Source organism: Seriola dumerili, unplaced genomic scaffold, assembly GCF_002260705.1.
Source record: "Seriola dumerili isolate Sdu_G_001 unplaced genomic scaffold, Sdu_1.0 BDQW01000025.1, whole genome shotgun sequence".
NCBI lineage: Eukaryota > Metazoa > Chordata > Actinopteri > Carangiformes > Carangidae > Seriola > Seriola dumerili.
The window spans coordinates 17,411,265-17,434,500 of NW_019174280.1; the positions used below are offsets into that span (position 1 = coordinate 17,411,265).

The 23,236-nt window shown below is 37.3% G+C and overlaps 3 protein-coding genes across 4 annotated transcripts; 2 read left to right on the forward strand and 1 right to left on the reverse strand.

Moving 5' to 3' along the window:
* Nucleotides 1-1,838: 1,838 nt before the first annotated feature.
* Nucleotides 1,839-6,063, forward strand: LOC111240375 (akirin-2-like). The gene is made up of 5 exons (XM_022770370.1): nucleotides 1,839-2,358; nucleotides 2,958-3,092; nucleotides 4,028-4,177; nucleotides 4,266-4,337; nucleotides 5,413-6,063. Exons 1-5 carry the CDS (start codon nucleotides 2,187-2,189, stop codon nucleotides 5,421-5,423), a joined length of 540 nt encoding a protein of 179 aa, XP_022626091.1. The 5' UTR covers nucleotides 1,839-2,186; the 3' UTR covers nucleotides 5,424-6,063.
* A 1,354-nt stretch (nucleotides 6,064-7,417) lies between these two features.
* On the forward strand, nucleotides 7,418-16,021 carry rars2 (arginyl-tRNA synthetase 2, mitochondrial). Its single transcript, XM_022766971.1, has 20 exons — nucleotides 7,418-7,552; nucleotides 7,693-7,766; nucleotides 7,876-7,978; nucleotides 8,727-8,810; nucleotides 8,898-8,998; nucleotides 9,090-9,145; nucleotides 9,585-9,668; nucleotides 9,755-9,831; nucleotides 9,999-10,157; nucleotides 10,291-10,397; nucleotides 10,631-10,726; nucleotides 10,867-10,927; nucleotides 11,770-11,846; nucleotides 12,219-12,343; nucleotides 13,333-13,400; nucleotides 13,550-13,659; nucleotides 14,931-15,026; nucleotides 15,177-15,251; nucleotides 15,363-15,426; nucleotides 15,726-16,021. Exons 1-20 carry the CDS (start codon nucleotides 7,517-7,519, stop codon nucleotides 15,810-15,812), a joined length of 1,740 nt encoding a protein of 579 aa, XP_022622692.1. The 5' UTR covers nucleotides 7,418-7,516; the 3' UTR covers nucleotides 15,813-16,021.
* A 103-nt stretch (nucleotides 16,022-16,124) lies between these two features.
* Nucleotides 16,125-22,127, reverse strand: slc35a1 (solute carrier family 35 member A1). Of its 2 annotated transcripts, XM_022766992.1 has the most exons (9): nucleotides 21,958-22,127; nucleotides 21,507-21,687; nucleotides 20,452-20,611; nucleotides 19,725-19,877; nucleotides 19,507-19,573; nucleotides 19,020-19,196; nucleotides 18,787-18,921; nucleotides 18,126-18,294; nucleotides 16,125-16,369 (listed from the first exon to the last, which is right to left on the reverse strand). In XM_022766992.1, the coding sequence occupies exons 1-8, from the start codon at nucleotides 21,965-21,967 to the stop codon at nucleotides 18,161-18,163; spliced, it is 1,017 nt and encodes a 338-aa protein (XP_022622713.1). In that variant the 5' UTR covers nucleotides 21,968-22,127; the 3' UTR covers nucleotides 16,125-16,369; nucleotides 18,126-18,160. The 2 variants fall into 2 exon arrangements, with proteins under 2 accessions (XP_022622713.1, XP_022622704.1); XM_022766983.1 differs by having other exon boundaries at nucleotides 16,125-18,294.
* Nucleotides 22,128-23,236: the final 1,109 nt, after the last annotated feature.

Genomic DNA, 23,236 nt, shown 5'->3' on the forward strand with positions numbered 1-23,236 from the left:
AAAAGGAACAGATACTGAGTCAAGTCCTGAGCTGATGGAGATCCAAAGGCCATGAGTGATGTTTTAGTGCCCCCTTGTGGAAGATATAGCAATAGTGCCAGGCATTCTTAGGAGGCAAGGCATTTCTACACTCAGACAGTTTTGTTAGTATTATGGTGGTTACTTGTTGTAACCCCAGAGAGTGACAAAGTGAGAGTAAACAGGTGCCACAGCCTCCTCTGATAGCAACATCTGCTCTGTTCTTTTTATCCCTTGGCTAGGAGAGATTGGGAAAATTGTAACATCTGTTCAAACATATGTCAACAGGATTTTATTAATTTATCTACCAAATACCCCAGTGTATGGAGAGCCATGAGGCAGGTTTACTCTATCATGTGTGAAAGGCTGCAATAGTGTTGAAAACAACACCAAAATAAATAAATAGGGTTGAGACTTGAGTGGGTACAATTACTCAATTAATCGATTAGTCAGTTGACAGAAAATTAATCAGCAACTATTTTTTGTAGTTTTTAATTAATTAATTAATCAAATTTAATTTCTTATGCAAGGAAGAGCAAGCATAACTAAGTTCAGGTTATTGGTCATAACAATTATTTGCTGCTGATCTTTGTTTTATGTGATGGTAAACTTAAAATCTTCGGGTTCAGGACTGCTGGTCAAACTAAACAAGCAATTTGAAGACAACAACTTGACCAAAACGATTAACCGGGAAAATAGTCAGCAGATTAATCAAGAATGACAATAATCATATGCACTGACACCATTACGTAAGAATTCATATTATTCATGTTCTCAATTAGGTTTAGCTTGACACTGGAGGATAACAGCATTAAAAAAATACAGTTTAGTGAAGCACTATATTATCGTGGATATAAAATGTTTTGCTTTTCTGGCTTGAGAACAAGTGTTCACGAGTAATGTTACCAATCCCCCTCCAGTTTTGTACAATTTAAAATAATTGGGGGTTGGTTGAGGGCGTGGTGCTGATTTAAGGGAAATGCGTCAGACCTTTGGGTGTGTGTGCCTAGGGGTGGAGTGTTGTTTCAAATCAGAAACTACAAGCCAGAGAGAGAGCTTTACAGCTAGTAAGCTTCTGAAAGTCTTTGTACATGTCTTTAAGTCATTTGTTTTGATCAGTATCACCATAGCTTGTACTCGATCATACCTTGACCACATACCTATGTATCTTTTGTCCAACTTAATTAATTTCATCCTTAAAATTTGTACATGATCCACAGACAATTAGTTGTGTTGTTATTTTACAGATATACACAATTTCATTCTCAGGCATCATTATCTTTTCTGAACCAAAACTGTGTCTTAATTCAAGAATATGAGTTTAACGTGAGTATTGATCCTGTAGCCTGCTCATAACCTAATATTACAAGTGAGACATAATATTAATTACCCAAACACTGAATTACTTACCCCTTACTTGGCATTTTAGCCAAGGATTAATGCAAATCGATATTCATCAAATTAGAGAGTAATACAACATTTCCTGATATACAAATCCTCTTGAAATGTGATAATGCTTGTATAAAGTGTAATAGCTTTTAGTCTAAAATACAAACTGTTAATATAATGTTGAGTCTTTTTTCAGATATAAATAACAAAAGCCTTCTTATTGTCTGTATATTCAAGTTTTAAGTGAAACTGAAACTTCGCCGTGGTTTGTGGGGTTTTAGTACTAAACAAAACATATTTGAAAAGAAGACCTTTTTCTGGGTTTTAGGGAAATGTAGTCTTCGAGTTTGTAAAATAACGGACGCGATAGGCAGTACAAACTACAAGTACCAGCATGAGATCATTTTCATGCGCATGCCCGTAACCGACAAACTAGTACGGAATTAAAGGTACTTTCAGCCGTTGCGGTTTGTAAGCAGGAGCACTTCTGGGAAATCTACAATCATCTGATTTTATACAAGATTTAACTTAAAAAATTTTATCCAGTTAAATTCAAGATATATTCGCTAACGTAATCCCGGCGAGATTTCTCAGCACAACACAACGAGAGACGGAAAAAGTTCGTATCTGCCAACACCCCGGAATCGCTGCTGTGGTTCGAACTAGCTAACGTTAGCTAGCATTAGCAGCGCAGACCGGGGCCCAAGTCAGTGACTTTCCTAGATAACAGGGAATTTAAGGTGTTCTGTTGTAGATTTTTTTAGACGTATTCAAGCGTAATGGCTTGCGGGGCTACTCTGAAAAGGACCCTGGACTTTGATCCGCTAATGAGCCCGGCTTCCCCGAAAAGGAGGAGGTGCGCCGCGATCATGTCTCCGGTCTCTTCACCACAGAAGTATCTACGTATGGAGCCCTCGCCGTTCGGGGAAGTGTCGTCCAGACTCACTACAGGTAGGAATTTAAAGTCACTTTTAAATTAATATATGTTTAAAATCTGGTCAGGCGTGTTTAAATCCTGCCTAACGGTATACTCCGCTTTTATCTGCGACGTAGCCTTAGCATCTCTCTAGTGTGTACCGGTATGTTTCGGCATGTGTGGATTAAATAAAACACCATACGTAATTTGTCAATTTATATGACTTCTGTTATTGTTGATGCTGTTTTACTTTATACACATCTTGTAGATGATGTGATGTGAATCTTTATTGACCAGTTGTTAATTGGGCATTCACTGTAGCAGTTTTCATTGATTCATTTTTTACTCTTATTATTGGTGATTTGGGGAAGTAAAGTGTTGTAATAATAGGAACCATTTCTCCATGGTTTGTGTTACAGTTGTGTAATTAATGGGTGGGTGTTTTGCTACTTACAGAATTCGATGCTCACAATATTGGCCAATGACTTATAACATCCTGTTACATGCCATAAGTCTTAATGTACATGACATCAGCAAGGCCGTATAAATGACCAAATTTGTGAATTGTGGAGTGGCTTTGTTTTAAGTGACCATGTCAGATGTATAATGGAACTAATGTTTTTCTTTGTTTCAGAGCAAATTCTACACAACATTAAACAAGAGTACAAGCGGCTGCAGAAACGACGACACCTGGACAGTGCTTTCCAGCAGGTAGACGGCTGCTGTCCTCTGGATCTGCAGAACATTCACAGTGGATCTGCCCTACCAGGTAGCTGCAAATGTCCAATCTTAATGAAGATATTGGCTAGTTTCTAGTTTTTCAACCTTCTATTTGAGTTCATAGTTTAAAGGGTAATGTAAACTGCTATTCACCATTATGTTGAACAGTAGCTTACAAACCTGAAGCTAAAGAATGTAGGTTATTTACCAATCATTTCACAGATCAGCTCACCCAATCACAAGAATATTGTGACTGAATGGTTCAGTTATGGGTTGCAATGACAACATAGCTACTATAAGTCAACCATGTTTATTCAGACTGATTCAGACTGGCCATTTTTTAAACACTTTATTATTCTGTCTGACATTGCCTTCTTAGCCATTTTCTATTGCAGAATGGTTTGATTTTGTACACCCAATTACTAGCATCTTGTCCATCCACTTTTACAAGTTTTTTAAATTTTTTTTTATTGTTTCTACCTTTTGAATTACACACCATAGGAATTTACATAGCCTTCACAGAGGAAGAAAAGCAGACATGGAAAAACCCATGTATCTTTTCAATTTCTTATATCATGGTATTTTTATAAGTGTTAATATATCCAGGTATTGCAGGGAATTCTCCACAGTGGTTGTTGTATGCTGTGCTTATTGTAAAACCTGTCAAGGGAGATTTGTGGTATTGGGTTATGCAAATAAAACAGATTTGACTTAACACTATGCAGAGTTAAGAGGGGATATCTGCTAGGAGAACAATATCTGCTTTTCCAGTATTTGACTGAAATTTGCCAGCACACAAAAGCCATTTGCGAGGCATGAAGAAAATGTTGGCACATAATTGTACAATACACATTTCTTGTACATGTTTGGCAGTAGAGGGATATATTAAATATAGTATTTGTTGTTATATTTGTGATGGACTAAGTTGCTGTGCTTTTTCTGTGTTTTAAATCATTGACTGTGGGATATTGACTCTCCTAACAGGTACGTCCTCAGGTGCCTCATCCCCCACCAGGAAAGAGCAGCCTTTATTTTCCCTCAAACAGGTTGGAATGATCTGTGAAAGACTACTGAAGGAGCGCGAGGACAAAATCCGTGAGGAGTACGACGAGATACTGACGACGAAGCTTGCAGGTAGGTTTTATGTAAAACATAGTATATAAAAACAATTTGAAATGAGTTATCCACACTGAGTGCCAATAAATGCTTTTTCTTCCAACAGAGCAATATGATGCTTTCGTCAAGTTCACACATGACCAACTGATGCGAAGGTTTGGAGAACAGCCTGCCAGCTGTGAGTATATTTATTATTGTCAAACACTTGATGCCCATTAATGGTTTCTATAAATGTAGTCTCTGCCAGTTTGTCTATTTAGTCATCAGAGTTTGTAACACATTGTTATTAATGAGTTCTAAATTGTGCAGATCCTGTGCCAAAGACAACATTTGCAAAGTTTGGTCCTGCTTTTCGTTTGTCTATATCAGCAGTTACACATAGGCCAGTGCATGTGTTTAGTGTTGACATTTTGCACAGCAGAACTGTAGCTGGCTGTCAAAGATGGAAGGAGACTTGACTGTCTAACATGTCACTACATTTCTTTAGTATGCTGTAAGAATGCAGTGTTCCTAGTCATTGTCATGATGCCCCACAATAAGCTTATGCTAGCTTATCCGCTCTATGGTCAGTTTTAATGAAAACCTCATTATAGAGTCAGAATCTCACTTAGTGTTTTGTCCTTTAGGAAACCAGTATTTTTCCCTCTGTCACTGTCAATACTAGGTGACATTGGGCAAGAGGTGGGGTACAATGTCAACAGGTCGCTAGTCTATGACAGAGCTGACATAGATAGGATGGAGACAAAGAAGTTGCCAAAAAAAACCTACCCTACATGTGTCTGGACTGTGGGAGAAAAACCCATGTTGGCTTGGTGAGACTGTGCAAATTCCACATAGAAAAACCTCAGAACCTTCTTTTTGTGAGGCAGTCAGTGGTTGACTCAAAATTTTGACATCTGCGTAAGAAATCAGGTGATCCAACTTAAATGAATGCTGCAGTTTAATCCATCTAAGTTGAGCAAAACTTTCACAGGCCTTTTTACCAAGCTCTGTTTTAAAATTGGGATCCTCCAGACACTCCTGAGATCTAGTTAAACAGTGAGTTTTTCCTTTACTATAGAAGAGATGAAAGATAAATAGAATGTTTTTCTCAAATAGCGTTGTATACTAAAGACTGGAGATCTCTCTTGACCAACATTCAGCCAGCCTACACTCCTGCACAAGTCACAGCAACAAGTTCTAAAGCCGTCTCCTGATATGAAATGTGTTGATAATGATGATATTGATAATATGTTCTTTGTTGTCCTTCACAGATGTTTCCTGAGTGTTGGCGTTGGATATGAGGGAATACTATTAGCTACAAGCTACTCCAGGGACTGATTGGATCTAGTTGAACTTTTCTCCTAGCTGTGCCATATCGCCTCTATGTGGACTTACTGCCTCAGGCATCAGTTAGTGGCATCCACGTTTGCTGTGTCTACCAGAGTTAGGAGAGCTTCCTGCTGCCAACGTGTCCGAGGACTTTCTGTGACTCTACCAGTGGCCTCTTAACTGCCGTGTCAATATTTATTTGGCTTTGTTCTGATGCCTTCATAAAAGGCTGACTGCCATCACACACTTGGCCTTCTTATTTTATTTTTATTTTCCAGTCAGATTTAGTTATTTCACAGAGGGGTTGTTAGTTGTGCAGCTTCTCTTATGTACATTTTGAAAAAGGGATCGGACATTGAGGAGTGGGCAAACCAAGACCACCTCTAGACTGGACTGCAGAAACAGATGTCTTGTTTTTTTAACATTGTTTTAAATTGTACTGGTGATTACTGCTATTACATTTGTATACACTGTACTTTTTTATTTTTTGCTTGACTTTTGTTTATTGTACCAAGATTTCTTGATTTTTATTTGCTGTAGGTATAAAGGGGCTTTGATTCAAGAAAAGTGAACGAATAAAGTGTTTAAGCAAATGTTTGTTTGCTATGGTTTTTCAATTTGAGACTACCATTTCAGTCACTGCAGTTGCCATCTTTTGAAGGGATCACACAAATTGTAAACATTTTATTTACAGTGCTGAACATATCTGTTAATGAGACATGCTGCCAGTCCAGTGCTATGAAGGTGGGTGGAATTTCAATTGAATTCGTGGTGCTCAATACATGAAGTCACATCTTAAATGAACTAACATCAAAGTCTCATACCAGAAATGGGGTTCCGTTGCTTGGCATGAATCCCAGACCTTTGTGTTAACCTTTGGCGCTGTCTCTTTTATTTTATTGACTTAACCACAGAGCAGGCAAGTGACCTTGAAATAGCCCAAACAGTGTAAATGTTGAGAAAATTAACCAACTTAATATTTTGGAAACTATAACTAAACTAGAAATAGTCTGACACCAACAACAGGTGGGCTTTGATGTGAAACAAAAAAGGACAGAGTCAACTAGATTTTACAGGAGCAAGTTTCCCAGACAAGCATAAAAAACACTCGGCTCAAAATTGTAAAAATGGTAAACAGAATTTAACTTAAAATTTAAATTTAAAATAGAAAATTGAATATGAATTGTTGGTCCTTTTTCTTCTAGTGATAATATACCGAGGACATTAATGAACTATTGAATTGAAGCTGTAGGGAAATCTTTTAGATAGTGTCTCATGACTTTCAGGGGCTTGCGTTTCTTTTCTTTTTCAATGAACGGCTTTCTATATATATATATACTTCCCATTTGCTTTTTCAGGGCCTTAAACCTCGTCAGGGTGAAAGTATTTGTCTTATTTCCTATATCCTTAACTTGTCATATATGTTGTCACACACTCCAAAAGGAATTACTTTAACACTTTGTAGCTCACATTTGAAAACGTCGTCAGAAGTGTTCGACTAGTATGATCACGAATTTCTTTGCACCAATCAGAATTTGGCAACGTAAGTTTTAAAACGTAAAGACGGTTGTCAGGGTTTCTTTGCTTCGCTTTTGTCACCACGGAAACGCAACTGTCAATTAAGTCAGACCGAACGTCATAGTCCTGATGAAGCGGCTTGGCGGAGTTTCTGAGTTGTTAAACGCCTAATAAACAACAACTGAGGATGTTTTTTCCAACATTAACTCCAATGGTCAGCTATTTATTCATGCATATTTATTATTATGGGAAAAATGGTTACGACTGTAATGGTTTCAGGAAATTTAGTGTCCGAACAGAGAATACTCACTGTCGGGAGCACCGGAGAATATAATCAAACAAACCTCGTCTAGTAGTTGACGTCATCCGGAGACAAATCTTGTGATTGGACGAGCTGAAAGGAAGCGGTGTAGGCGGTGTGGCTAATATGAAAGCACGTTAGCCAAATCAATGTGAACGGATCATGGATAGATATGTATAGTTTTGCAAAAAGTTTATCATTATATCGTGTTTGCAATTTTAGGAAACATGGCTTGTTTCTTTAGAAGAAGAATTGCGGCGAAGGTAATGTTGCTGAAAGTCTTGAAAATGAAATGAGACCTGGTGCTAATGCTAACATGCCTTGACCCTGGAGTAAGTCAAAACAAGACAGTCTTTAACCTGTCCTTATTGTTTTAACTTTTATGTGTGTTTTTAATGTCTAGCTGGGTAGGACGCTGCAGCAGTCTGAGGATGCCTTCATACCAGCTCTGTCAGCAGTCTCTGTTTTTAAGAAACAGTTAAGTGTGTTTATGTTGCTCACAGTAAACTCTGTTTTGAGTCAGATGCTCCACTGGTGTTTGTCTTCACACCAGTTAGATAAAACTCCCTGATTTTGTTCTCCTCAGGAAGACAGCTGACTTCAAACTGCCCATCAGCACTTTACGAACCAATGGGATTTTACCATCCAGTGGAGACATTCAGTTGCAGACAGAGAACTTGGCCTCTCAGGTAAGATAGATCACATAGGAAGGCAACAACAGATTTTGTATGTAAAAGTATGCATTTTTTGTGTCATGTATTTAAACACAAACTGCATTTAACCAGGAAAATCACATACTTCATCTAATATTTCATCTTCTTTTCTTAAATTATTTGATATGTGCACTTTTGGTCTAGGACAGTTTTTCCTGATTAGACTACGCTCCTTAGCTCCAATTCCAGGAAATTTAAGTGCTACAGTATACAATATTTTAGACTATACTGTGCTCCCAAGTAAAACTCTTTCTTATTTCAACATGACAGTGCATTCATGCACATAGCAAGGGCCAAAAATAAATGTGTTTCCTAGTTTGGACTGAAGCTTAAGCTAAAGCTCAATGACATCTAACATGACATCTTTAGATGAATGGCCCTGCATCATAAGCTGGTGCAGCAGCAAATTAATGCCCATGCTTTTTGGACAGAAGTCGCATATGAGTGTTTTGGTGTTTTCCAAGAGGTTGAGGTGACATCACCAAATGTCTTGTTTTGTCCAACATTTTTTTGACCAACAAGTCCAACAGTTACAAATGATACAACCTGGAAAAAGTGTCAAATTTTTAAACTGGAGAAGCTGGAACCAGAGAATGTTTGATTTTTTTACTTCATAAATTATTTTGAGGGTTAGTAAATTATTGTAGATTAAGCTGATGTTGATTAAACAATTTAAAAAGGTAAAGCATTGTTCTTAATTTGTAATTCATGTTGTATTTTTCAGTTGAATCAGGACAGTGTGTTGGAAGACATATCTGCTGATCGTGGAGTGATCTACTTTACAGTTAATCGCAAGCTTCTTGTTCAGGTTTGTGAGTGAACACTCCCACAGTGGTAGAAAAAAGTCTTTACTGCTTCTGCTGTTATTATAATATGTCTGCTTTGATTGTTGTAGAAAATGTTGGAGCCATTTGGAGGGCAGGAGGATGAGAGATTTGGGTTAAATAGTGAACTTTTTAATACCCTCAAGAGAGGAACAACATTAGTAGAATACAGGTGTGTTTGTGTCTTTTTTTCTTTGACACTCCATACATCTTCACCTCATAGATATTTTAACAGACAGACTTGATGTGTCTGTATCTTACAGCTCTCCAAATATTGCCAAAAAATTCCACGCTGGACACTTGCGGTCTACATTTATTGGTGAGTTTTGCTTGAAAAGTTAATTTATTCAGTAACTGCATGTAAGTTGCACTGTGAAATAGAGCCTGATTTATAAATCAGCTTGGCCAACAAATCAGCTGATGTTAGCTTGTTGCACATACATCAGTATTGGTGAATATGTCAGCAGATAAACGACAAGAAACTGAAGTACTTAAATGCCAAAGATATGTTTTGAAACAGTGTCGCCATTCTATAGTTGTACCACAGAGAGCAGTGACAAGTTTGCTTTTCAACTGTAAAATGTCTGTCAAATTTAAGGAAGTCTTATCAAAAACATTTATTTATGTTATGGGTTGTGTGAAGAAAATTGATATAAAAATTCCTGGGTCACTCAGGCTATACTGCAAACTTGTTTTGTTTTTGAGTTGATAGTAAAGTCAGCTCGACTTAAAAAACAAAACAAAAACTCCATCTCCAGGTAACTTCATTGCTAACCTAAAGCGGTCCCTCGGAAACAACGTTATTCGAATGAACTACCTTGGCGACTGGGGTATGCAGTTTGGTGAGTAAATAATGTGCTAAATGTTCAACAGGTGTCTTCCAGTCTCATAAAGCCCCGATATTCTAGTTTTTCCTCTTGGATTTCAGGTTTGCTTGGAGCAGGGTTTGGCCAGTTTGGATGTCAGGAGAAATTAAAACAGAATCCCTTACAGCATTTGTTTGAGGTGAGTTTGCATAAAGACAGATATGACATAACAGGTGAAGTGCTATCCCACTGTCATCAGTTTCAGTAATGTTTGGGTTGATGTAGTGTTACATGGTCTAAGTGCTGTAAACAGGCCTTCCAACCAGGCTGTGTTTTGTGTACAATTCATACGTTTGTGTCTTGCAGGTGTATGTTCAAGTGAACAAGGAAGCAGAGCGCAGTGAGGACATGAAGCAGGCTGCCAGAGACTTCTTTAGACAGCTGGAGCAGCGTGACAGCCAGGCCATGTCGTTATGGCAACAGTTCAGAGAGATCACAGTACACGAGTATCAACATGTTTACAAGGTACAACCAGCCACACAGCGCGATAACTGGGCATCATGCTCAAAAGTTAAATCTCTAAAATTCAAACTTGATAGAGAAATGAAAATATCATCAGAATATTATCACTTCATTGACTGAAATATGATCTTTCCAGCGGTTAGGGATCCACTTTGATGTTTACTCCGGGGAGTCCGATCACCAAGATCAAGCCCAGGAAGTGGTGCAGCAGCTGCAGAGCCAAGGCCTGTTGAAAACTTCTGAGTATGTGACAGGATGTGATGAGTGTAGACAAAGTGTAGATTTTAGAATAGAACCTAATGTGAACCTAATGTCTCAGTAAAAAACCTTCATACAGTAGTTGACAGAAAGAGATTAACTATAGCTCTGTCTTTGTAGATGAGGTTGACGTGTAATAGATGAAACTTAAATGCACCCAACACCCAAACCTGAGCCAACAAGGTGTGGAAATTTCATGGAAGTTGTTGTATTGACAGGAAAGGAACCGGTGTCGTGGATCTTTGTCCTGATGGAGACATGAGCAGCGTCTGTACAGTGCTACGCAGTGACGGCACAACTCTCTACATCACCAGGTCAGTACTAGTTGGAACAGTACATTAAAATTTGGAACAAAATGTCGAATCTCACAACTGTGTTGTCCAGGCAAGCGCAACTGCACTTTTGGAAGTGGCCCCTGGCAATATTAGTCTATTCTTCATTTTCTCCATTCCAGAGATGTTGCTGCAGCCATTGACCGAAAACAAAAGTACCACTTTGATGAGATGATTTATGTGGTAAGGACACAGATGCACTCGAGCCCTCTGCATTTACCTTTTCAGTTGTCACTGTGCTTTAAAGACAAACATTTGGTTGAACTTCATATGAAGCACAAAACAAATTCAACAACAACGAAAAAGAAGAAAGTCAATCTGCAATTATTTTCATAATTTATTAATTATTGAAGTAATTTTTCAAGCAAAAATCACAAACATTACATCAAAAGTTCCAGGCTCTGTTTTATGAGGATTTGGTGATTTGTCTTATGTGATAGTTTTTTTATTTTTTATTTTTTATTTTATGGACACAATGATGACAAAAAAACTGGCAGATTAATAGATAATGAAAGCAACTGTTAATTGCAGTATAATTGCATGTATTTAAATGGTGTTTGGTGTTTTATGGTGGTTTAAATGGGCTATCAGTTGTCAAATGTATAAGCACGTTGTTCAGTCCATTAGCTGAATGATCGAAACATGAGGTGACTCCTTCACCTTTTTTACTACCACTAGATTGCCCCTTTTTTCCTGAGTATGTTTTGACAAACATTGTGTGTGCACCCACATGAAAAATCAGGACAGAAGATCAATACATGTTCCCTCTGTAAACTCAAGAGCCTTCCGTGTTTGTGCAGTGCACGCTAAATCTGCAATGTTTTTCATGACAAGCATTTAATGTCACAAAAGGTTATATTGTCAAGTTAAGATCACATTGTGGCATATGTTCATCTCTTGATTCAGATTTTCCTCTTGAACTACTACTAGTACTACTCGTTTCCAGGTTGTTTCCTTTCACACTCTCTCCCTTTATCGTTACATTCTTTATCAGTTGAATGTTTCTGTATTTGTTTCTTTTTAAGACAGATAAAAGTCAAGCGAACCACTTCCACCAGTTGTTCCAGATCTTGCTCAGTATGGGTCATTCTTGGGCTGAAAGGTAGCAGGAAAAATACCACACACACACACACACACTCACTCACACATAGACATAGACAGATTTAATAGAAACTGTTGTTTAAAAAGCTGATAGAGACCAAATAGTAACCAACTAATGACTTGTTGCTGTAAAAATATTGTTTTGTAAAATGTCTTATATCATTTACTTAACACCCTCTAATGGAGATGCACATTAACTTGAGAAACTTTAAGTCAAATATGTATCTGCATAATATGTACTTTTACTTTCAATATTTTATGCACATTTTGCTGCTTTAAGTAAACTTTTGAATACTTTTACTTATAATGGAGTATTATTTTATTTTTGTATTGTTAGTTTTACTTGAGTAAGGGATATAATTACTGGTTGCAGGTGTCAGCATGTGCCCTTCGGCCTGGTGCAGGGCATGAAGACCCGGACCGGTGAGGTGGTGTTTCTGGAGGACGTGCTGAACGAAGCCCGGACCAGGATGTTAGACAACATGAGCCAATCAAAAAGTACAGTCTGTCACACACATTATACACAAACACACAGTTATTTAGCAATTTAGCAACAAGGCACACATGAGGCAGGGCCAAAAATCCATTTGTATGACTGTATGATTTAAAGAGGCTACATGAAGCATTTTAACATCACTAAATCGTAATCGTAGTAACTTTTACACATTGATATTTTATAAGTATGTTAAAGGAATGATAACATCTGGCAGACTTTTCTCTGGAACACTTTCTTTAAGTCACCCTCTTTAGCCTTTACAAGCTTTAATAAGCGGTATGTAAACATTTAACAAATGGTTTTATTTATTTTTAAGTGTTAATTAATCAACAAATACGACATCTCCCTTGAAGACATATTTTGTATCATTACAACAGTTTTTTTTTTTACTATGTTGTCATTCATTATCTGTTTAAACAGCAGCCTCCTAACCCCCAACCGCAGGAGAAGTTATTGTTGTTTACAAATACATCGTTAAACACTTATATTAATTTACAATTATTGAAGGATGTTATAAACCATTTTTTTAATGTCTATATATAATTATTTATATTGCTTAGAAATACAAAATGAGTATGTGACAAAAAAAGTGTTACCCAATTTACTAAGTGTCACTCAGTTACTGTGTGTCACATTGTACTGTGTAATTCTGCTGCTGTAGAGCAAAGTGGGATTGTCTGATTGCATCTCATAACAGGAAGATGGCGCTCTTCTTCCACTGAAGCATTTCTTATAATAGTGAGAGATGTGAGTTGCAGCCCAAATCCATACTGTGCTGGTGTCTGAGTATGTATGAAGTACTAAGTTGAAAATACAGTAATTATGTGAAAAACAACCCTTGATGTTTGAGTGTGCTTGACTGTTGTCCCCAACCTTTACCCATTCCAATCTCTTTAAAATGGAAAATATGAATGATGGTAGGGACCCACTGTGGGAATAATGGACCTGTATTTGTGGATAAAAGTTACACTAGTGTTCACTCTTTCCACAGCAACAAAGGAAATGGAAAACCCAGAGGACACAGCAGAGAAAGTGGGAATCAGTGCACTAATAGTTCAGGTAAATGACCACAACTAAGTAACGGTTTTAAACTTTACCTCGGTCTCACTGAAAAATGAAACAGGTGGTTGAATGTTAGTCTGTAGAATGTGATAACAAACAGAAACTTGTCTATTTATCATTGCTGTTTTCCTCTGACTTTGTTTCAGGACTTCAAAGGTCCCCTGCTTTCAGACTATAAATTTGACTGGGACAGGATGCTGCAGGCTCAGGGAGACACCGGCGTCTTCCTCCAGTACACACACGCTCGACTCTGCAGGTCTGTGTCCATTAACTGCTGAAAATAATCAAACATGATGATGACAGGAATTCTTGTTGTTCTGTTGTAAATTGGCCATTTTGGTGATTTGATTGTGTGACTGTTTTTACTGTAATGCCACTGAAGCAGGGCAGCAGCAAATTATTATTTTCATTATCTATTCATAAAGGAATATTTTCAGCATATTTATTTTAGGGACCAAGGTACCAGCTCTAATTTCCTTGTCAAATTCAGTTTGATGTCGTAAGCCGCCCTCAATCTCTATGATGGAAGAAGTACTAAGATTCTTTACCTAGTTTAAAAGCAGAAATACCACAAGATAAAAATACTCTTTTCATGTAAAGGTCCTGCATTCAAAATTTACTTTAGTATTATCAGCTAAATGTACTGATGTATCAAAAGTAAAAGTCCTACTAACTCCTTTTAGAATCTTATAGCTATATATACATGTATAGCACTGGTCAAGGGCTAAAAGTAAGTACTTGTCAGGTTTACAGTTTTCATATCTGTAAGAGAACAAGGTGCCCGTATGCACACTGAAATCTGATTCAGCGCAAAAATATATTCCAAAGTTTATCTGAAGAGTTTGACAAATCAAATGGACATCATCCAAAGTTACTGTCTTTTAGAATGAAACTCCCTCTTTGTGTTACCCCAGTGTGTGGGATAGTACCATTGAGGGGCAATTTTGAACCAAGACTAAAACTTTGAGAGATTGGGATCTTTTCATGAGCAGGAATGATTACAGCAAGCAGAACCTGCTTCAGTGTTCATGTGGGCACCCGACTATTATTTTAAGACTTGAAAAATTGTGAATGTATATATAATATTGTATGTGATACTTATATAATAGCTGCTGGGTTGTAACATTTGAATATGTAAAGTAATTATGAGCAATAGCTGTCAGATGAATGTATTAAGTGGTATAAAATAGAAATAATCAAGTAAAGTTTGTACTTCAGTCCAGTACTTAGTAACTATCAACTATTGCTCAATCTTGTATCATCAACATCAGACTATGCATATTTTAATTTTAAACACTACGCTGATTGATTTCAGTTGCTAGGTCTCTGTCAGTGTTGGTTAAATGTTTGTTTGCAATAAGAAAATGACATAGTGGTTAATCCATCGATCATTTGCATTGCTCTTGCAGGAATTTCATGTGTTATAGATGAAGTACTAAAACCAGATAACATAACCAGATGTGTTGTACCTTAAAAGAACAAAAAAGATAGTTAATGCGCATCTTAATTGTATCACTGTTACTGCAGTTTAATAAGGAGGAATGAGGGCATAGAGGCAGCTGCATTCGATCCATCCCTTCTACTTGAGCAGACAACTATCACCATCCTGCAGCACCTCCTTCGGTAAGCAAACTCCTTTTCAAAACCTGTCATTCTCCAATTCCTCTACATGTTGACAAATATGAGACAAAATCTGTTCCAATTTGTCAGTGTTGTATCAATATTTGCTTCTCATCCAACAAAAAACATGGTCTCCACTTAATTTGTTTGCAGCTATGATGAAGTGTTGTACCAGTCAGCCCAGGATCTGCAACCCAAACACCTGGTCAACTTTTTATTGAAGTTGTGGTAAGGAACAGGATGTTTGTTCGGAGGGAATGTATTGCACAGTGTTCACCTGGTACATTACAGAAAGTGTTTATAGAGGTGGTAATTTAACTCTGTACTCACTCTCTTCAGCCACCTGATTGCCTCGGCACACAGACAGCTGCCGGTGAAAGGAAGCCCTCGGGATGTGGCACAGGTAGAAAGAAAAAAACACCCCCATGTTTGGCCAAGCATACATAGTACACACACCGGCATGCAGAGAACACACTAACATGAGAATAGCCAAGATTTTAATTTTGTAGTTGAGGTCAGCTCATGGAATTTGCTGGCGACATTTGTGTTTACAGATGGTCACAGGTTACAATTTCACTACGTTTTTACAGTTTAAGACATTGTTAATAAGGTTAGTAAAATTGTTAGTTTTCAATTTGAAAATGTGTGTTTTTTTTTTTTTTTTCAAAATAATGAATTATCTCATTTGCTAAATGTCAACAGGCAAGGTTACGACTGTTCAGTAGAGCCTGCTCAGTCCTGGCCAACGGGATGAGGATCCTCGGCATCACACCGGTTGATAAAATGTGATCTTAGTGTTATTTCACTGCTGCAGATACCAATATAGTTATTGTTAATAATTTTTTTTTTTTTTTTTTAATAATTGTAAATAAGGAGCCTTACATTTAAAAAAAAAAAATAAAAAATAATCTTCCTTAATTGAACGTCCTACTATTGTTTTAGACATCTGAAAACAACAGACCTGAGTGATGTAACTCAACTCTATCCTCATGTTTGATTAACGGTTCACTTGAATGCCAGTGGGTAATTTGATAACAATGCCTCGCGTGTTGCCATGGTCAGACTGGTACAGATAAGTTTCCGAAAATGTACTGAAAGCTTTTTTTTTTTTAACAGGACCAGTTTACTATAAACAATGGGAACAAAATGAAATGTCAATGTATTCAAGATCACAGATAAAGGTTATGTCAGTAATATGCGGATTTTAAATAGGTGGAATGTCCACAATGCTGTGCAAAAAGAGTATGGAGAACAACCACTAAACGATACAATGCTCAAAACTCCCTGTATGTTCTCAGTGTAAAACATTTATTTGCCCAAAGTAGCTCAATGACAGTGTGCTGAACCTACAAAAGAACAAAAGGTATGTCATCAGAAACTGGAAATCCATGCCTCCCAAATAAACGACTTAAAAGTGGAGACAGAACGTTTATTTCTTTATAGTCAACAGTAGACAAGTAGTCCCTTAAAATGCTCAGAAAAAATAAATAATCTGTACCTTTTAATTACCACACAACTGAGCAAACAACCTTCTGCTGAGGAAGATCGTGTGAGAAGATGTTAAGTTTAAGAACAGCTGTGAGATGGACCTTTTGTTGCTACAGTCTGACATACTTAGTTACAGAGAGGAGCCTAGACTATGATGACCGAACGTTCAATAAGCCTTGCCCCCATGGTTACTGTTGCTATGGCTGTCAAGCTTTTTTAGCACTCGAACCTCTTAACTTTCGACTCAATGGGACCTTGATTTCAGACTGAGATAGACAAAAGTTGGCTTCTCATTACTTGCTGGTGACCGTGAATTTTGCTGGCTTAAATGAAAACTGCCACTTACTATATTTACTGTTGGTAGCCAGCTAATTAAACTAACGTTAGCCCCACGAGTAAATTGAAAGCACTTATCAGATTAAATCTTTAATGTTTCTTTCTGACTATTTTTAAAATGATGACACTCAAAGACTGAGGTTAAAGCTGCATGTCCTAAAAATTAACAGTTGATCTATCACAATAATGGATTATAATTGTTAATGTGTACATTAGGTAAATGTTGCAGCTGGTAAAAGTGGGCATTGTTTTAAATATCTATATACTGTGGGGTAACTTGTAAACATTGTAATTTGTTGATTATATTTTGAATTATTCTTCTATTCTCAATCTTCAGGGTAATTAATAAAATTATCAAATGAATGAAGTGCCATGGAATTGTAGTGGAGTAGACGTGTTAAGTGGCTGCAGATGGAAGTGAGTTAAGTACAAGCACCTCAAAACTGTACTAATGTACAGCACTTAAGTAACTGTACTTAGTTACTTTCCACCACTGCATAAGAGCAAACAAACCCTATTAATTTACATTTAATCCATTGTCATTCTAATGATTTTGTTTTGGAAAAGCTAAAAAACAGACTTTGAATAACAAGTATCACTAACACTACCGCCCCATAAACATCGCTTTAGCATGTGGAAAAATCTGAAACTTGACAGACCTCCTGTACCTATTTACACTTGCTGAACTATGATTCGACAGTCGCTATTTTAGGGAAAGGTTTAATGAACGACTGTTCAAAACCATCGTTAGGATTGTGTGTATTCTGAAAATTCAGAAATACTGACTGTCGCTTGGTAGTACATCTCCATTCAGTTTTAATAAAAGCTTTAAATTGACTTTTAAAGCAGAATCCGACACAGATGTGATACAAATAAAAGACACTCAAGAAATATTTTAAATATATTCACATGTGCTATCGGTCGTCAGCCTTCTTTATAATATGTTCTGTGATTTGGGCACATTCAGCACTATGTGATATGGACATAAGACACTCACATTGCACAGTCAATCAGTAATTACTGATTGAACAAAAATAAAAAACTTTCATTCAATCATTTAAAAAATTCATAGTACTCTCACCAGTCCCATGTGGTTGGATGTGGGCTGGATTGACAGATTAGACCTACACTGAGATGTAACAAAAGCTGTCGTCTATGTGATAAACTGGACACAGAACCAGCCCAACTGAGTGTTCATTTGAAATATAACCAGATTGGCTCCCTAATCCCCCCAGGGCGGGAGCTCTTTTACATCCCCAGTAAACCCTAAAGACACACCTGGTTCAAGACGTTTCTCTGTTGCAGGCAGCGACTCACACAGTGATCAGTTTCTGTTTGAGTTCCTTGTCTGTGTCTTGCCGGCTCAGCTTGGATGTGTCTTGCTTTGGAAGTCCATATAGATAGATGGAGATACACACTAGGATGGCACCAGAGGCAAATGTGATTGCTGCACAAAAGGGGGAAAAAGCAAAATGAGACATTTACATTCTTATATATGTGTATATGAACAGTTGTGGAATCAGTTTTGAAAAAAAAAAAAGTAAATTAACAATTTCTTTTAACTTTTTGACACAAAAAAAGATGTTATTTTTTTATAAAATAATCTATTGTCCTATGCTTCTGAACATGAGTATCAATAAAAGAGTATAATGGTTAGCTCTTCAAAAAATAGAGTAAATGTTAATATTATAGTGAAGCACAAAAAGCAATGATAATGCTATTTTCCAAAACCTTGTGTGTTTCTGATTGTTTAAATAAACTTTTTATCAAAAAAGTGGTTCTTATATTCAAAATATGCAAACAGACAAGTCATGAGCCACAACACCACATACACAAAACACACCCTCCCCCTCATGAGTGAGCTGGAATGCAAAAACAATAAAGAAATACATATTTCTCTGTCATCCGTACACCACCAATGTGGTTATGAAAAACTTACTTATCTGTAGTCCGAACAAAATGACAGACGCCACAGTTGAGAGAACAATGGCAGCTGCAGCAGAGAAACCCTTCATGATGTTGTCTGTGTACTTCACCACCACCGATGTGTACAGACCTCCCACACTGGCCAGGACTGGCAGCACAAAGAACAATGTCAGCTGAAATATTGTGAAAAAAATGACATCAAATAGAAAACAAAACAAACAAAACCTTAGGTTTTGTAGTACTTACATACTACAAAGCACACCCAGGGTGTATAACCAAAAAAGAAGCCTTTTTCCAGGATTTTTTCACCATCGGTCACGCAAACACCGATCAGTGTGACCACAATGCCCGACAGGTACATCTGTATATTCCTCACCCACAGAGATGTATCTGAGCTCTTCAGTACCTTTTCAAAGTACACACCTTAATCACAATGTAGACACAAAATGTTAGGTGCAAATAAATATTTACAAATATATTTTGATGCGTATGTTAAAAAACGCCTCCACAAGAACAGCAAAGCTAATAAAATCCTTGTTTACTTGTAGCAGCTTGTGATAAGAAGTGAAATCAGTTGGTATTAGTTTCATATCATCATGTGTTTAAATGGTTGGTGAAACCTTTGCCACAGTGTGTATTCATTACTGAAAGTACCTGTGGTAGCTAAATCAACATAAGACAAAGAGGTAATGTCACTACCAATTGTTTAAACAGAATCCAGGGTCAATTTTACCTGCAAATCCAGAGCAAAGAACAGCAATAGCAACGGCGATGAAGCCAAGAGCAGGATTTTGCTCAATCTGGGGAAAAAAGAAATGACATTAGCCACCAGACATATGGTAAATTCCATCTGTAGCTTGAGGAGATACAGGTAATAAAAAGCCAAATCCATGATATTGGTAGTCACCAGGATTGTTCTAACGTTTAAATTGTAACTTGTCTCATGCCTACCTGGACTTTAGTGACCTCTGCAGGCTTCCATTGTACAAGTGTAACGCCTCCGCAGAGCATGAAGACAGAGAACCACTGCAGGCGGCTGAGAGAGCGGCTCAGCATGAGGACAGTACACAAAGCTGTGCATGGGATCTTCAGTTGGTAGGTGACCTAAACAGGAAAAACAAGTCAAATCCAACAGCTATTGATGCTTAAAGAAGGTGGGCTGAGCATTCCTGCTTCACAACGTTACAGCTCCAGATAACACAGATAATAAACTGGATCTGACAGACGTGTGGAGGACTGTTTAACCTTGGTGCAAGTATGTACTCTACTGAAAGCACTCTAGTTTTTTAAGTAAAAACTTCAAATACTCTCTGGTTTCAGCTTCTCCAATGTAAGGATTTGCAGCTTTCTTTAATTGTAAATGGAATCTCTTTGGTTTTTGGACTGTTTGAATGAATTTACCCAAGGGTATAAATAAAGTGTCTGTCTGTCTGTCTGTCTGTCTGTCTGTCTGTCAAAACAAGTCATCTGAAGATGTCACATAGGGAAACTATGATGGACAATTTTCACTATTTTCTTAAATTCTAAAGACTAAACAATTGAGAAAACAATCAGCAGTTTATCTGATAATGAAAATATTAATCAGTGTTAGAGCTAGTATTTATTTGTCTCATTGTAGCTATTTACAGTCTCCATTATTACAGTCTGTGGGTGCAGCACAGATACAACAAGTCCATACCTGATAAACAGCTGCATCAAGGTTACTCAAGGCAAGAAAGGCCATGTTATTCTGAACTGCATACACTACAGAGGGAACGCTCAGCTTCAGCAGCTCTTTTGGGCTGAGGAACACATGTTCCACGATGGCGTTCTTCAGTCTGTTGAGGCTTCCCGTTTCTCTGGGGGAGAAGAGATAAAAACAAACTGATGAAGAAGTGTTGATACATAAGATGAATGACTTAAATATTAATATTAATTCTGCTTATGGAAATTGGTGAATCACTTGAATTTCCATCTAAAATCGACATGTTTAAAGCACGTATGACCCAATTTTTTAACTGTTCCAAAGTGCATAACAAAAACATCTGAGGCTGCTCTTAGTTCTTATGCTGGGGCAGCATTCCCAAATATCTGAGAGTAGCTGAAACTATCGATGTCTGCAAATATGTAACTTAGAACCTGAATAATGATGCATGTTTTAAAGCCATTACTTGATTTTAAATCTTACATAATCTCACATAACTACACCCATTTTTTGTTTTATTAATGTGCATTAGGCTACAACTTTTATACTTTTTATAATTGTATTGTTTTACTGTTGGCTTATCAGTCACTGTCAGGCCCTTTGGAGTGCACTGAGCTATAAAAATATGAATGAATGAACGAATGTGTATTTTCATAAAGTTTGATTGGTTAAAAGGTTTAAGTATAAGCAAACCTTGTCCTTCTAGAGATTAAATTTCATAATCCTGAGGATTTGCTAATTGTCTTTGTTTTAGGGCATAATTAACTAAGAGTCTGGTCTGTTAGTTAAACAAAACAAGTAATTTGTAGTAGGCATTGGTTTCTGACATTTCATACACCAAATGATTAATAGATAAACCAAGACAATAACTGGCAGGTTAATTAATAATGAAGATAATAAATACAGTAGTTGCCTCCCACACCGTCCCTCTCTGTGGCTTCCTCTAATAATACATTCTGTGTCAACAAACTTGGTCAGTTTCTCACTTACAGGGGATTACAAAAACCTTTTCACCAAATTCAGAGTAACGGTTACTGATGAACACTTACTTTGTCAGCATCCCCAGGCTCAGTATTAATTTAATGACCTCGGTGATGCACACTGCAGTTGTGGAGAAGTACAGGTCTCCAGATGAGATAGTCCTTGTGTACCGCAGCGCCACTGTGTATGTAGCTGCCACCAGAGTCATCACTGTCAGGCAGTACAACTTGAAGATCACACTCACGTTTTCTGCGGAAGACACAACAGTAACTTGAAATTGTCAGATAAACGGCCATTACCTTACACGCATAAGGCTACATCGGCAATAGGTGACATTATTAGATATTTAACTGTCACAACAAGTGTTATATCTACGTTAATTCAAAGCATTTAACTGACACGTGACTAGTTGTTTAATTTAGCCCAGGTTTGTTTTCTGCCAGTTAGCTAACATTAGCTATCTAACCGGCAGCTAACGTTAGCCTATCATACTAGCTTGTGGCTACTGGTAATACTCACCGCCGGCCATTGTTGCTCCGGTTTGTGTCCGTCCGAGTGACAAGAAAGTATGTTATCCTGCTCACGCTATATGCCATAAACAGTGATGACTGAGAAATGTTGTCGGACCTGAAACACATCAACAAATGAGTCTGAATTGGAGCTTCCTGCCTGGCATTATACAGCCTCCATTTCCCACAATGCAGCAGGAGTCGACGAGATCGAAGAGTAGGTTTGCTTTTAGTACCCCCAAATGCCGTCGATTTGCTATTGTGACATCGCCACTAGTCAGTTCAGTGTCTTAGCACAAAAATCTGGGCCCCGTACAGGTGCAGCATCCATGGCCCCACATCCACTTCTAATACATCCATAGTCACACCTGTACAACGAATTCAATCAATGTGCATCTGTAGTGTTTATTAGGGTAATAAGTATTAAAGAATTTATAACACATTTAAGAAAGTCTGTGCAATCTGAAATTTCATCATATTTGTATTGTTTTTATTTCACCTCTGTTTTTCTATACATACTTTTAGTGCATGAAGCTTTCACTGTGAGTTTTTACAATGTTTTACATTATTTTTCCATCACAGTTTTCAGGTCTTTATTTTATACTCTGCTTACTATACACTGAGAAAGAATTGCTATGTTATTGTATTTGATAATACAAGAAAAAAAACTTCACTTTTATCACATTTATTTGCAGAATTAAGTTCTGTTGCAACATAGAAGTAGCATAATACAACTTTAGAAACCTAAAGGCACAAAGCATATGTATAGCAGCAGTAGGCACAAAAAAGGAGTGTTGCCTCACCCATATAATGTATATAAAAAGGTCCCACCCTCTGAAATATTGTGTTTTCTGAAATATTGTTGTGTTTTGTGAAATGTTGTTGTGTTTTGATCCCTAGGGCCACCACACATCTGTCACGAAACCTGCTATTTAATCATAGGTAAAAATACTATTTTTAAATTTTCCCCCAAAGCTTTTGACAGGAACCCTGTTTGACTGAATCACTTAGCTCAAATGGGGCAATGATTTCTCCAGCTTGTCAGAGTGGCTGTCAGTGATCAGAAACAAATATCTTGAAGCTATGATGAAATCCATAGGAACAGTCTTATAATAAGTACTGTGTCTTATAATAAGTAAAAGTGTCCTTGTTAAAAAGTTAATTTGTAACCTTTGAAATGATAAGTTTAACAAAAAATCTTTACTCAAGGTACTTACTAGTTTTTTAGGGGATGAGGGGCTTTCAACCTTTTTTTTTGTTGTTGTTAGATAATTGTTTGTCACAGAGGT